This window comes from Anomalospiza imberbis, chromosome 10 (assembly GCF_031753505.1).
Source record: "Anomalospiza imberbis isolate Cuckoo-Finch-1a 21T00152 chromosome 10, ASM3175350v1, whole genome shotgun sequence".
Lineage (NCBI taxonomy): Eukaryota > Metazoa > Chordata > Aves > Passeriformes > Viduidae > Anomalospiza > Anomalospiza imberbis.
Window position 1 is genome coordinate 12518840 of NC_089690.1, and position 15642 is coordinate 12534481.

General features: G+C 51.9%; 1 protein-coding gene across 4 annotated transcripts in view; it reads right to left on the bottom strand.

Moving 5' to 3' along the window:
- XXYLT1 (xyloside xylosyltransferase 1) overlaps positions 1 to 15642 on the bottom strand; it is a 33453-nt gene that overhangs the window by 11976 nt on the left and 5835 nt on the right. For 3 of the 4 annotated variants that reach the window (XM_068200712.1, XM_068200715.1, XM_068200714.1), the window contains exons 2-3: positions 14776 to 14923; positions 672 to 804 (exon numbers count right to left, since the gene is read on the bottom strand). In XM_068200712.1, the coding sequence (XP_068056813.1) occupies positions 672 to 804; positions 14776 to 14923 (281 nt within the window). Of the gene's footprint in view, positions 1 to 671; positions 805 to 2991; positions 3144 to 14775; positions 14924 to 15642 lie in introns of those variants that run through there. The other variant, XM_068200716.1, reaches the window with a different exon arrangement.

Genomic DNA, 15642 nt, shown 5'->3' on the forward strand with positions numbered 1-15642 from the left:
ACAATGGCTAAACAAAAACGATTTCTCTAAGCACCTGTAAATATCCGTGTCCCGGAATCCCATCAGGGGTGGGATTTGCATTACTTCCCATGAGTGGGAAGGATTGGCCCACCCTTTCATGAGTGGTTTCCAGCACAGTTGGCAGTGACCGGTGGACCAAGGGTCTGAAGAGCAAGGGACCATGAGGCCACCTTCATGCTTGCAAGCCCAGGTCAGCAAGAGTTGCCCATTCAGCCTTCCCTGAGGGAAGCAGGAAGTGCACTCCAGGGACACAGAACCTCATTGTTGCCCAACCTCAATCCCTACTCTCTGCAATACTCAGCCAAAACTTCAGAGCGCCAACACACAAACAATTACAGCACCTCAGTAGGCAGGGCTGGGCAAACATGCCTCTAGATGTACTAGAGTCCAGGCACGGATTTTGGGACTGATGATCAAGAATTTGCCTCTGGAAGTCTTGTGATGGTGTGTGAGAACAAGTAAACAAACCACAGTAACACTGTACGGTTTGCTCATACCAATTTACAAGTTTCAGATTAAGTCCCCCTGCAGGGATTAAAGCAGGGAGACCACTGCTCCCCAAGTTTTTTTCCAAAGAGCAACCTGAGTTGCAGAGAAGCCACTGGCCACCTGCTGCCCACTCCCTGCTCCCCACGGGGAGGGGGCTGTACCTGTACACCGGTTGCATTTCCCTGGCAATCCCAATGACTGCTCCCTCTGAGAAGTTGTCAAACTCATCAAACAGGTCTCGGATGTTGGTCTTGTACTTCAGGTCCAAGTCTACCTGGATGATCCGTGTTATTTCTGAAAGCACAAAGGGGAAAATCAGCAATATAAGACAAAACTGTAACCTGTCATTACCACCAGCTACTAGAGGAGCTGAACCCAATGAGGATTTGGTGCAGTCTGCTCCATGGGCAAGACTTGACAACTCAGAGCAAACATAATCCATCTGCAACCTCTGCATGAAGCAAACAGACTTCCAACTACCATGAAGCATTAACCACTGTGTGTTTACTTCAGAAATAATTTTTGGTGACCCCCTGCTTCTATCCACTCCTTCTTTCCTTCCAGAAGACTGGTTTTCCATATAGCTGACAAAAACAAGAGGTAGCTTCAACCCAGCCTCTCTCCCTTTGTGGAAGCGCTTCTGTAGTGCCAGCCCTGCAAAATCCCATGTTTACTTTCAGGTACCAACTCCATGAGTGTTTCCCACCTGCAGCCCAGAGAGCATCCATCCCTGGCCCAACATACCAAAGCAATTCCCATCATGGACCCATCAGTTTGCCACATGACACCTCCAGAATCACCTGCACAACCCCACTCGCTCCCAGCAGCTTGCCATGGGCTCCCTGAGGAAGAGATTACAGAGACTGCAGCCCTCTGCCTGCACAGAACTGCTGGTGATCTGCAGCAGCCTGGAAGACTATTACTCCTGGTGGTACCCTCTCAGAGGCAAGGGGGGTTGTAAAGACATGGCAGCATCTTCCACTTGCAGTGAGACATCAAGAGCAAGGAAAGGCTGGAGGACATGATTCTCAAGGCTGGGCCTGAGGTCCTTAACAGGGCAAGGCCCCTACCCAAATTTGTCCCAGTCTCCTCTGCAGCACACAAGACTGAAAGATGGAGATGCTGCTTGGGAGAGTGTGCAGGAGATGTGCCTTGACAAGACTGCTCATCCCAGGTGGATCTGGGGATGCTGCATGGATCGCAGCAGGCCAAGCGCAATGCAGCAAGTGCAAACACTACAAGAGATCAAGCCATCAGATGGGATCTCCCAGCCACGAGCAAAGCCATGGTTATCTTCTGGCCAGGCCAGCTCAGCCCTTCTCAGGGACTGCGAGTGGAGCCATCCCCAGGGCATTATGTAATGCCCCCTCTATTTATATGTGTTATAAAAGCCAAGAGCAAATTGGCCAGGTTGCTTAGCACTCGGCACTAATTGGATTGTAAGGCCATGTCAACGTGTCTTGGTCCCACTCATCATGCATAGGTGCCCTTACAGCTCCCTGCAGGCTAGACCTGCCTGTCACCACCATTTCCAGAACAATCAGTAAACCAAGCCTTCATCCTTCCTCCTGCCCAGTACCTGCAGGCAGGAGGAGAAGCCCTGCCTGCCCTCACCTTCTGCTGTCTGCATCTGCTGTGCCTACGGGCAGGGCTTCCCATCAGGCTGGTGTTGCTGGGGCAGTGCCACCATGGTTCCTCATCCCCCCACCCTGTTGTGCTTGGGACAGGCTGCTGGCTACTCCTGGCTGCTGAGAGCAGGAGGCAATGGCTCTGTTTTCAGCCCCCAAAGCCACCATGGGACTAGAGACCCAGAGGCACTGAGAGCAGCCAGGCACCAGCAGTTATCCCCCAGCACAGGAGTGCAGATTTGCATTTTCAAAAGTGTTCATTGCTTGGTGTTTGTGTTTCAAGCAGATGCTGGGCTGCACAGCAGCTCTGAATTTTTTGCAGATCTTGCACTAATCTGGGACTCTTGGCAATTGGTCATACCTACCACATTGTCCTCATTTAAGAACAAAAAGGCCCTGTGAGGTTAAGCGAGAAATATACTGCTTACGCTGGGAAGCACCCAAGCAGAAATATAAATCAAGGAGAACAGTAACTAAGCTACAACTTTGGCTGTATCTTTATTTTTTAACATCCATCACACTCTATCTGCTAAAGGGAAAGGCCGTACTCCCTTCAGCTGTCAGTATGGCAATCCTCAGGCCTACCTAGTATTTACCATCACCATAATCCTCTGTTTGCAAAGATTTAAACCCCAGGCACACTAATTCACCACAGGCTAAAGCAGGTCTTGACCTGAAAGCAATTTCCCCCACCCTTCTGGACTGCCTCAGAAATGGCCAGCACAACTCAAGCATATGAATCAACAGAGCAGTGGATTTCTGCAGTTAGGAACAAGACAAGTATCCCAAATGCACCAATCCTCCCCAGTGGCTCAAACTACAGTGGGGCAAACCCCCAAATCCAAAACATTACCACACTTGAGAATACCCAGACTGGTCACAAAACTCCAGGACAAGAAGACCTTGGACTTACAGCACAAGCTCAGCTCCAGAGAAATGTGGGGAGCCTGAGCCCTACAAGGCTGAGGCTGGGAAGAGGGCATGGGATTCCCAGGGGCATCCCAGCACCACTCACCCTGGTGCACATCAGCCTCATCAGGTTTCAATTAAATCAACTGTGAGCCACGTCATCCAATTGTTCTCTAAATTACAGCTGAACACCAACTGCAATTAATCACAGTGGAGAATGAAAGCTGAGCTTGGAGGAAGCTCCAAACCCAACCCTGTCTGTCCCAGCACCTCAGTGGGTGAAAGGCTCTGGAGGGTCCCTGTAGCCCAGCCAGCTGTCCCCAGAAGCCCCAGCTGAGCAATGAGCTGAGCACAGCTGCAGTGCCACAAGAGCCCAGCATGGAGACACAGTTTATTTACACAAACACCCTGGGTTCTCCATCCTGCCCTTCGTTAGAGGCTTCCCACGTTTGGCTCACCCCAGCACACTGGTTCATGCTGTGCCCTTTGCTTCCCCCAGGAAATACTCACTAAGAAATTAGACCCAGAAAGCATCAAGTACTTTTTTTTGTTTTGATTTTTTGTAATTTCAATTTTTTTTTGTTGAAGCAAGTGTGAACTGCAACACTGAGATGTAAATGAGCATGGGTGACATTAAGCATGACTTTGCCAGATGCAGCTTGCACGCACAGATTAACGGCTGGGATGACTTCTCTGCCTGGGACTGGCAAGGGGCCAGGCACTAGTATTTGTGATGTATCATGCTCTTTCACCCCTCTACCAAGCGCTTTGTCCTGCCTGCCATGTGGGGGTGGAGGAATCGCATGCTCTCTTAGGCATAAGCCCTTAGAGGGATCCAGCTGGAAATGTGGGAAAAGGCTGAGTGTTCTGCTCAGCAGTGAGTTTTCTAACTTTGCGACACTGTGTAGAACCCTCCACTCTGTTCAGCTCCAGCTCTTCCAGTCACGGCATGGAGAGGGGAACTGTGCCATTCAGAGCAGAGATGGTCTCCATTAGCAGTGACAGCTTTATAGCACAGGTTGGCCCCACTTAAAGCTCGTAATCTTTTACTGCAGCCTTGTATCAGCAGCTACAGCAGGGCTGTGCTCCAGGCTTGGCTCAAAACCTCCCCCCAGCCCTGCCCAGAGGCAAATGGCCAGGTTCAGAGATGCCTCATCCCACAGCATCATTCAGTGAGGGGGCAGAGGCAGGGAGAGGTCATGTCCATGAGCCCTGCTGCCCCACATTCTCTGCCAGGACCCAGTGGGGCTATGGCAGCACACAGACACCCCTTTGGTGTGCTGAGGGGCACAGCAGGTTGTCTGGATGCTCTGAAAGGCACCCAGGAGTCCCTGTGGCAGTGGACAGCTTCTGCAGCAAGTCTAACAGCCCTTCCCAGAAAGCACGGACCCCAAAAACTGCCCCAGGGCACAGCAGGGATAGAGGAGGTATGCAGTGAGCCAGGCCACCCCACCACTGGAATGACACTTACTAGCAAATTTGGTCTAGATGAGCAATCTGATCCACCTGGTGACACACCTGTCCATGGCAGGGGGACTGGACACAGATGAACTTTAGGGTTCATTCCAACCCAAACCACTGTAAGACTCTATGAAATTGCTCTTCCCAGAAAGAGGAAGGATCATAAATGGCAGCAGGGGCCACAGGGAGGAGGTGAGCTGCTTTGGTGGCTCTAGCCAGAGCTCTGGGGATGGCATGCAGTGAGCCAGCAGCAGCAGCTATTACCCCTCCAGCCCTTTAGGACCTGCTCCCATTGTTCAGAGCAGCCTAGGGATGGGCAGCCTTGAAGGTGCCCATAGAATAGGACTACTTTCCCCTAACCTGAGATGAGAGGATGGACTCTAAGGAATTTAAGTAGTGGGTTTATAACTACAGGACAAGAGATGAAGGGTCAGGTGAAGAGGAGATGCAAAGGCAGGAGTCTGCTGAGAGCAGCACAGGCTGTTCTGCAGCCAAAGTAATTTAAGCTCATCCCAACAACTTTCTCTGTATAAGGGTCGCTCCCCTGGCAAAGCTGAGCCCAGAGAGCAGCAGCAGGGCTGGGATCTAAGTGCTGGCCTTGGCTCCAAATGCTCCACTTCCATACAAACCACACCAGATCCAGGGAAGCAGCATGCCACCACTGGCAGTGGAGAGGAGAAGAGCTGTGTCCAGGAACTTAACAGTGAAATGGAGAGCTGCCATCACAGCACGAAGGGCAGAAGCTGTCCAGCAAACATCACACTCTGTATTGTTGATAATTGAGCAGTGGTTTAATAGATGTAGAGTAGAAGCAAGAATCAAAATACTGGAAGTGCTGTAACTCTTCAGCCCACTGACAGGCTCATGTTAGCACAAGCTCAGTCCCCTCAGAGTAAAAACATCCTGCCTGCAGCTGGTCTGGCAGAGGAGATGCTGCAAGAAACAGTGGGATATCAGGAGGGGACAGGACACCACCCCACCAGAATGCACTGTGCCCAAATCTCACACACATTCCTGAGGCAAAAACCTGTTACCAAAACTGGTGGTAATTCAGCTCTGCTCCTGCCATCCTCTGCACTGGCACCTCCACCTGTCTCAACAAACCTGTTTTTAAGGACTTAAGCATTCTGATGCTTCATGTCAATGAGGAGAGACTCCTCCAACATAGAATCATGAAATTATTTAGACTGGAAAAGACCTTAAAGATCAAGTCCAACTGTTAACCTGGCACTCGGCACATATCAGGTGGGAGCACCTTGACTTCCCCACACCTCCTCTGCATCACAGCAGTGACTTTTGGGACCAGAGGTGCTTCAAGAGGTCAGATCAACAAGAGCACTGCTGGGATTGCTGCCCCAGCTGTGTGACCCAGACACACCACTTTGCCTTTTCCCATGGAGCCAGCACCTGCCAGTCCTGCAACACAGGGAGGCAAGACCCCACTCCATCCTTCAGGAGGCAGAGCAGGGTGGTGGCTGGGTGATGGCCGGACAGGGCTGGGACAGGGAGCTGCTGGAGGCAGAGCAGCTCAGAGAACCTTCTGCAGGGCCAGCAGCAGCTGCAGCCAGCATGGGTGACACAGTGCAGCCAAGTGACAGGAGTGTCCCCTGCTGGCTGCAGCTCTGGGTGTTGCAGGGCTGCAGCGGGCTGTGGGGAAGGGCCCGCCATTGGCTGTTCATTTTGCCACTTGACTTAGACCACCAGAAGGAAGAGAGCCAAGCAACCAAAGCTCTCTGAGTTGGAGTCAGAAGGGCTGGGGATCTCTCGTCTGCTGGTCTACAAATGCTGGGCACACCTGGATAGCTACCCCTCCACCTCTCTGAATTGCTTTTTTTCCAGTCAGGTTTTTTAGCTGTCCCCATCATGACAGGACAAGATCCCAAGGGAAGAAGGAGCTGTGAAGGACCAGCAGTGACTTTTAGATGGCTGCCTTGGGCAATAAACCTCCTGGAGCAGGGCAGCAGCCACCAGCTCCAGCGGGCAGTGTGCCTGCAGGAGCAACACGCAGATCCACAAAGCTGCCTGTACTGGCTGTGAAACCAGAATCCTCCGCCCTCAATGGCTCAGAGAGATGTGTGGCCAAGAAAAACTTCACTGCCACAGCCAGCACCATGGCCAAGCATGGATGCAGAGTGGGCGACAGACTCCAGACGTCCCTGTGTAACCCAGGGGGTACTTCCCAGCAGCAGCCAGCTGTCCCCAAAAGCCTCAGCTGCAGCAGGGCACGAGAACAGCTGCAGTGCCAGGCAGGGATGCCAGCACCTCAACAAGCCCAGTGTGGAGGCACACAGTTTATTTACACAAACATGCTGGGTTCTCCATCCTGCCCTTCATTAGAGGCTCCCTGGGTTTGGCTTGCCCCCTGCACTGGCAGCTGCCCCTGGCTGCTCACCCTGCTGCTGTCAGCAGGGTTGTGAGCAGCTTCCTCTCTGGCTGTGTGCTCCCCTGGCCAGGCCTTGTTTTCTCCACACACAGCCTCCCCTCTGTGCCCAGGATTAATCACTGCTGCCTGAGCAGCTGACCTTGGCAGCACCAGAGAGCCTTGCCCAGAGGAAGCAGCCAAGGCAGGGGCAAACGTGCACGTGTGCAAGCACAACACGCTCCTCAGAGCTTGCTGCCACTGTGCTGGCAACTGGGGGGGCTGCAGTCCCCCTTCCCAGGACATGGTGCTGCTCCAGAGCCCTCCCTCCCAAGAGAAGATGAGGCTACAAAGCCCTGCACCAGCAGAGCTTGCCAAGGTGCAGAGCAGCTTACCTTCCAGCTGTGTGCTTCAACACAGGTCCTCCCTCTGCCGTGCAGCCAAGGGTCCCCTGCGCTCCCTGGGACAGCCCTGCAGCCTCCTCCCCATCAAACAGCCTCCCTCTCTGCACACAGTGCTCCAGGGACGTGCAGGGGGCCATGTGCCCCAGCGGCCCGGCTGCTAACCAGGTTTCTGCAGCACTGATTAGGCACCAGCAGAGCAGAGCAGTGGCTGCAGCACAGCAGCTAACCAGCCTATCAGCTAATTAAAAAATTAGGCTGTCTGCCAGAGATAGATGACAAATCATTGCTACCACCCACACAGGGCAGGCACCTGGGTGAGCTCAGGGGTCTGGAGCAGCAACAATGCTCCCAGGTATTGACAGCAGCATCACTTTGATCGCCTTGCTCCACACCCTACAGCCATCTCCTGAGGGAAGGGGAAGACTCAGCAGGAGATGGATGTGTTTTGTTCCAGGAAATTAATTTTACCTGTGCATCCAAGTGTCCCCTTGTAATCCATCAACGTCTGAGGGACTAATATTTAGCAATACTCAACACTTTGGCTCTTAACTGGACTCAAAGGCAGCAACATCGCTAAGCGTGCAATAGGTTTCAGGATGGAGGTGGAAATGCTGTTTGCCTTGTATTTAATATATGCTACTGCCGGAGGAGGAGTGTGAAAACACTTTTTGGAGCTGAAGGAAGAGCAGCAGGAAACCTTTTAATCAGACAAAATAAGGTTTGATTCCAGGTTGCTATAAATTACAGAAGAATGGATGGAAAGCTGTAAAGTAACGAGCAGGTGAGATGGAAAGGGAAACCAAAAAGAGATACAGGAAAATAAATTTTCTGGGCTCACATCCCAGTTAACTGCACACAATGGGGGAAAGGGCTGCAGGCATATTTTGTCCTTGTTTCTTCCTGCTAATCTCTAATGAGCTGTGGCAGAGCAGGGAGAGGCTGTGGGGTAGAGCAGCCCTGGCATCAACACTGGGTGACCCCCAGCAGCTCCCAACCCTTTGGGAATGGGGCAGCTGGTCTGGCTGGGGAGACAGGAGGGCAGCACCCACCACAGCACTGGGTGATGAGACCCTGCTGCTCTGTGGGAGCGGGGGGAGCAGCCAGCCCTGGCCTGACAGATCTAGGACATCCAAAAATAATCGATGGTGACACTGCGGCAAGGGGCAGGCAGTGGAAACGATAAGAAGTGACACCACCCCCGGGGGCTGTGGGCCACATTGGCCCCAGAGGCAGCAGTGCCACAGGGAAGGGGTCTGTGCTGTGATGCAGCACCCAGGAGGCTTCCAGGTACTTGCTGAGCAGCAGCTGCATCTCCCTCATCACAGCAGCCCTTCCTGGCACCTCCTCCACACTGGGCTGGGGCCAAGGAACTCTCCTGCCAGGACAGGCATGTCCCACAGGCAGCCAGATGGGGTTAGCAGCTCATCTCAGCAGATGTGGACCCCTCTACAAGGCCACAGCCTCCAGTGTTTACCTGGGGTGAGCTTATTCAGAGGTCTGCTCTTGCTTACTCCTGAAAAGCATCACAACAACTCTGTCAGCACAACAGGCTCACCCCAGCAAGGAACAATGGCTGGCTATAATAGCTATCCCTATTGCTTGCAAAATGATCACTCCAGCGTCCTCCCTTCCCATCACAGGACCTGACATAAATGCATGCAGCTCAGAGACAGGCTGGGAAGGGAATCTGGCTGTTTTTCACGTGCTTGTGGCACAAAGCAGGGAGGGAGGTTATGAGAGCACATCAGAAACTATTAATGCTCCCTCCATCCCTGTAAAGACAGAAACATTTTTGCCAGAAAGCAAACCCTTCAGCTACTGCAGCATCCTTTGGGAACTGTGGTTTGGGAGCACATGGCTCTGGAGCCAACTCCCATGACTCCGCCACAGACTCCAATTTTCTGTGCCTTTTTCCAACATCGCCCCGTTGGTAGCACACAATCAAGCCTGAAGCATGTGGGACATGGGCACTCTCCTCCCAGCCCTCTCCCACCCAACAGCTGCATCTCTGCATTCCCTGATGTGGTGGGGCTCAGCAATGATGGCAGTGCTTAGCCAGCAGGAAAGGATCAGGAGTGACGCACGTTCAAAATGCTCACTTATTACAATTATTACAGCGATTTGCTGAGTTCTGTGGGCAGCTGCCCTGCGCACCAGGAATTGCTCTGCAGCTGACAGGAGGAAGAAGGGGGAATGGTGCCTCCCCATCTCCCTCTGCCAGGCTCCACCTCAGAGACCTCTGATGCCCTGTGTGACACAGGATGTGTGCAGTGCAGCTCTGCATGTGGGTGCTGTTGAGGGGACACACCACACGCGGGCACCTGGCACCCCACAGGCAAACAGAGTCCGACCTGGGCAATCCCGTGCTGTGGGTTCAAACAATGCAGATGCAACGTTGAATCCTCATGCACACATCCCTACAACAGCAATCAACAATGTCTTCAGGATGCTGCCTGTGGGACAGCATTCTTTTCCAGAAGGACACTAGCAGAAGACAGTTACTAGTTGAGGCATTATTCCAGTACAGAGACTGTTTTCGTGGTACCTCTGTGCTTAACCCTTCCCCCAGCTCCCAGGCTCCCCACCTCCACAGCCAGCGGCAGGAGTGCTCCAGGTGCCTGGCCTTGGCACAGGCAAAGTGCCCTGAGAAAGCACAGCACAGCTCAGCTCAGTGCCTGCTCCAACACGTCTCCGGGCTGGCCTTTGCCTTCCCTCCAGCTCTGCTTGGTGGGAAAGGCATAAGCTGATGTTCACAGAGGCCTCTGTCTCTGGGCTGGTAATCCCAGAGCAGACAAAGGCTGATATCAGTTTCGTGGGAGACCAAGCCGGAGCCAGCAGCTGGATCCTGCTGCAAGCAGCACCAAACCCCAAGTGACTGGAGCTTGGTCATTATCAGGCTGCTTGGACAAACATCATTATAATCTGGTCTATGCTTAACTATCAGTACAGCTGTTGATAATGAGCTGGAGAAACTGCCCCATTCAGAGTCTAAAGCCAGGGAGACCACTGGACTTCCCATGGATCCTGATGTGTCACAGGTGCTGTCTGGACACCCGCTATGAAGCCAAAGGTACAGCTCCCTGCTGGCAGTCCCTTCCCCAGCCACAGTGCTGCTTATTCACCCACAGCAGCCACCCCTGCTTCCCCCCAGCACCCACAGCTGTGTCCTCCTGACACACTCCTGCACAGCTGGCAGCTCCAGGACACACCGGGGCTTGCTGTCCAACACACAGCAGCTGGCTGTGATTCCCTCATCCATGAGGCAGCCCGGCACCTACAACATCCTGCAGAAATGAGCTCTACAGATCACCACACTCTATTTTGAATGTCCTTCTCAACAACTTTGATGTCCCTCAGTTCCTGTACAAACTTCTGCCTTGTATGGCTCGTGGCTTCATGGACCACACCATAACCCCCTCGGCCAAGCTCCTCCCAGACTGGAGGATCCCAGTCAGCCAGGCTTGTTCCACACAGAAGCCACTGCCCTCTCTAAACCTCTTTCATTTTTTACCAACATACCATGTTGATACACCATAAATTTTGGCAATACATAACAATTAGTTCCACTCTGTTCTCCTTCCTCATAGCTCCACACCTTTATTTAGTTCCACAGAAACTTACCCACTTCTCCCACTGCTGCTTAGTTCCCCTACAAGTCCCCTATGAACAGCCTTACCACCTGCAGAATGAGCTCCTGAGTTTTCAGGCAGCAAGTACCCGGGTGCATCAGCACCTGGAAGATGCAGAATGCTGCATGAGGGCTAACCTCACAATCCAGCAGAGCCCAGGGGCCCTCTGCAGCCTGTGCTCATCTTCCCACCCTTCATCACAGCTTCTGCCTTCAGGCTGGGCTGGACAGTGAGAGAGAAACCCTGAGAACCCCCCCACATGCTGCCAGCAGGGAGATCACCATGCCCAGAGATGCTGCTACTCCCCATGGAGACAGCCAGCTGTTTGTAGCAGTCAGGAAACTCTGCTACCTCCAATTTGTCAAATACCATCTTCAGTCAAGTTCTGCTGAATACCCTCACTCCATGTGAAGCACGGTACTGTCAGCCAGGTTTCTGAGCCTCCCCTGAAGTAATGGGACTCCACTCCTCTAAGGTGGCAGAGATAAGCGACAAAGCTGCTTCTGTGTCATGTCTCATTTTCCCTCTGCTCCTTATTCTCCCACAGGGCCATCCTGCTGCAGCACCATCAGCAACACCAATGGAGTTGAACACCAAATGACAGTTTTCAAAGCTCTACCCAAGCTGCTGGATGTTGCTGGCTCTCCCTTGGCCCACCAGCTCCTGAGGAAGAACACTCGTTAAACAAATTTTTCCTGAAAACTACCTTGGGCGAAGAGTGGGCTCCAAGAATTCCCTGGGGAGCTCTCAGCTTTCCCAGGCTGCCCTTCTGTCACCTCAACTCCTCCTGCCCTCACATGTGGCACCAGGAGTCTGTTCCCAGACCTTGCCTGCCAGACAGACCTGCTCAGACATTACTCCTTCATGTACCCATAGAAGGGTGATAAAAAGCATGTTGGGCTGCCTGAAGTTACACAACTAAAATGGCAAGTGGTAGAGGGATCAAAGCCACTCAGGAAGGAAGAGGTCCCCTCTGGATGGGCATACTGAAAAGGAAAGTGAAAAGTTTGCTCTCCCTCCTCCTCTTTGCACTGCTCTGCGAGTCTCAAGACCATTTCATGCTGGCATTGTCCTCATCCTGGCAGCTCCTTCTAAGCTTGAACCTGCTTGTCCTCTCTGTTTAACTTTCCCCTGACTTCCCCCTTGCAGAACCATTCTGATGGATCAAGCATCACTCCAGCTCTCTGGGCCTGGCCACACCACATTAAAACAGGATTTATGAGCCTCGAGCACAGACAAGAGTTATGCAGTCTGCACTTCTGCGTGCTGCATACCAACTCCCCAGCTGGTTTAAATCAGATTAACTCCACTGATGTAAGACATTTAAGGCAAGAGTGTTCCAGGATTTACACCAGCTAAGAAGCTGTTAAATTATAACTTGGCAGCTGCAGGTTTTAGATGTGAAGGTTTTTGGGCAAAGATCCCAAGCAACAGTAAACAACAGAGCAGCTGAGTGACAAACCCTATTTAACATCAGTGCAATGTGCATGCAGGCAGCACATGTCCCACAAAAGTCCCTAAAAAGATAAAAATATCCTGGTGTTCAATTTTCAGTGCCACCAGTCTGCAAAGTCACTGTCCCATCACAATCCATAGATTCCAAACAAATCACTAAATCATGATACTGTGGAAATGCTTCTCTTCAAAAAATTATATATTGGGTAAACTAAAGCCTGGCAATTTTAGTAGAAAGGTCACTCGCTACTGGAAAAAACCCTATAGACTGATTAATGCAAATGAACACACCACAGAGTTTAATATTCAGATCAGGGCCTTCATTTCTGCTAGAGGATGCTCAAGTTTCCAAACAAACCTGGATTCCACAAAAAGTGATGTTAATGCTATGGAGCCAGATGTGCTTGGAGAGGTGCACAAAAAGACAGCACTGAGGGCAGAACACAGCATTCAAGGCAGAAGAAATGGCAAAGAAATACACTGGGAAAAATGGTAACTCTGCCTGAAAAAGAAGGTTCAGTCCTTTCTCCTCCAGCTTAGCAAAGTGGCTTCTCCAGACCAGCAGATACTGGCTTGTCAGGGTCAGGAGGGCAGCAAGAGCCCAGTGCCAGTCCCACATCACCTGCAAGCCTGCGAGTGGGCAGCACTTTCCTGGTGCCTCTTGTTCAGTGCTGGCTGCACAGGGAGGAGGCCCCTGAGCCCCGCCAGCCCCATAAATCACCTGGCACCCAGCACAGTAAACCCGACCTCCCTTGCAAGGGAAATATAAATCAGCTTTACTAGCAGCTTCTGAAACAAAAACTAAACTCACAAAACTGTAAAAATGCCTCTTTAAACATCCTGTGCCCTAAACAGACCATTGAAAGCCCTGTCAGGCTGAGGGAGAGCAAACAAGCTTTCCAAGAGATGAGGGCTGATGAACTGAGAAAAGGCATTTCAGACTGAGCAGCTTCTTGCTGGCAGGCAGCACGTCAGGGATATCTTTAGCTCACAGCAAAGACAGAGTAGGGAATCAGGAGGAGTGAATTAGCCAGCATTAATACCATCATTTGTATGCAGTGAACTTCAAAGTGTTCACAGTGCAGACAGCACCAGACACACACAGAATTACCCAAGTCTGAGGGAGAGCTACGTAGAGCACATTTGCTGGAGCCCACAGAGTAATGATCAGTGAGCTTGGATGGGACCCTCAGGGCCACCACTGCCCCACTGTTTAATGAGCTAGTGTGGGAAGGCCATTCCAGGAGCACAGGGGCAAGTCCACAAAGGACAGAGGAAGTCTCATGAAGCAGAGCAGAGGTAAGAGCTCCTGAGTAGCGCCAAACTGGGACAGGACTCAGCAGGGGCACAGGGGGACTTGTATCTGCTCTCATCTCAGCAACAGTGCACCTGAGATCCATGGTGGGAAGTCTGCAGGGAGTATTAGAGCTGGGCAGAGGCTCCAGATGCCAGGGAAGCTGCTGGTGCCAGCAGTGCTAGCCCTGGGAACAGGCAGACATGTGGGAACAGTTCACCATTGCATTACACCCACAAACAGCTTTGAGAGGCTGGTCACCTCCTCCTGGGGCAGGTGTATGGCCAGGCAGGGTCCTGGGGCTCCTTGCCACCACTGCCACCTGCAGCCTACCACGCCCAGGGAGGACATGTGATCGGCCCAGGAAGGGAGGCTGCCATCCCTGGTGTGTCAGGCCAGCCAGGCAGCTGGCAGGGAGAGCCCAGGGACCAGCACTGGGAATGGACAAGTAGGGCTGCAGGAGCTCCAGTGAAGGGGTTTGGAGCCCAAGGACACAAAACCCTACTTGTGCAACCAAAGATTAGACAGCACACTGGTTCCACGAGAGGCAACTGCACAAGGCAGGGGAGGAAAACAGCATCAGCTGAGCCGAGCCCCTTCTGCCGGTTGCCTTGTTTTCCTGCAGAGTTCTTCTTGTTTTTGCATTTGATAACAGCAGAGGCACAATAAGGAAGCTTAAAAGATCAGTGGCTGCTTATCAGCAAAGCTTTCCAAAAGCTCCCTAAAGCCAAGAGGAAAGACTCAACAACTACTCTCTGCTGATACTCAAGAGTACACAGCTACACCACAGACACACAGCACCTCTTTCTGTTGGCACCACAAGGGGAAGGGGGCTGTAAACACACACTGAAGGCCTGCTTGCTCTTGTCTCACCTCTCCCATCATCTCAGGGTGTAAAGGCAGGGCCAGCTGCCATGTGACAAGGAGAACCTCCTGTCACTCATGCCAGTGGAGACCTGGATGTGGTCGTGAACTGATGAGTCCATCACTCCGCAGAAAGGAGCAGAATCCCAGGAGTCCATCCCAAAAGTTTATTAACTTTGTATTTCAAACAGCACTGGATAACATCTCTGTGCAGAAGAGAAAGAGAGCCTGTGTTGCTGGAAGCAGCACAGGAGAGACCTACCTTTGGGCATGATGCGATGCATTGCAACTGACAGGAAGAAGATGGAGTCGCTGTAGTAGGTCCCCGATCCAGCACTGAAGTGTTTCTGCATGGCCTCAACGATGGGAAACAGCTTCTCTGTCAGCTCATTCACATCATGAACGATTACCTGGCAGAGACACCAGAAACACCACTCAGCTGCTGCTTCTGGGGACAGGCCCAGCTCCAGCAGCTATTGAAGCAGTGTAACTCCCCTGTGCGGGGAATAACGCACTCTGACTCCATGCTGCAGAAGGCTGAATAAATTGTTTTTATTAAGTTAAATTATATTACATTGATACTATACTAGAACTATATCGTACTAAAAAGATACTAAAGAAAAACCTATGACTGTTTCCAGACAGTCACAACACAGCTTTGACCCAATTGGCCAATCAATCCAAATAACCTTCACCGGTGTCCAATTAACAAATCACTCTTTGGTAAACAATCTCCATAACACATTCCACGTGTGCCAAACAACAGGCACAGTAAATAGAGATAAGAAATGTTTTCTTCTTTCTCTGAGCTTTCTCACTGGGTCTCACGACTTCCCAGGAAAAATCCTGGGAGAGAGAATCACGTCTCTCTCTGTTCAGAGAATGTGAGTACCACACAGCAGCCTTTGCCCAGCCCCCACCAGCATGGGGCGAGGGGGAGGTTGGTAAAGCACCTAAGTGCTGGTGGCACTGCAGCTGCACAAAGGGGCCTGGCTGCCCTGGCCCCTGCACGTCCTCTTGATGCAAGAACAGGTCAAGTGCAGGGAAAGGAGGACTTTTACAGCCATTCTGTAACTGTAAGGCAGAGACTGGGATCCCCTCACACAACCAAGTGTGTTCCATGTTTTGG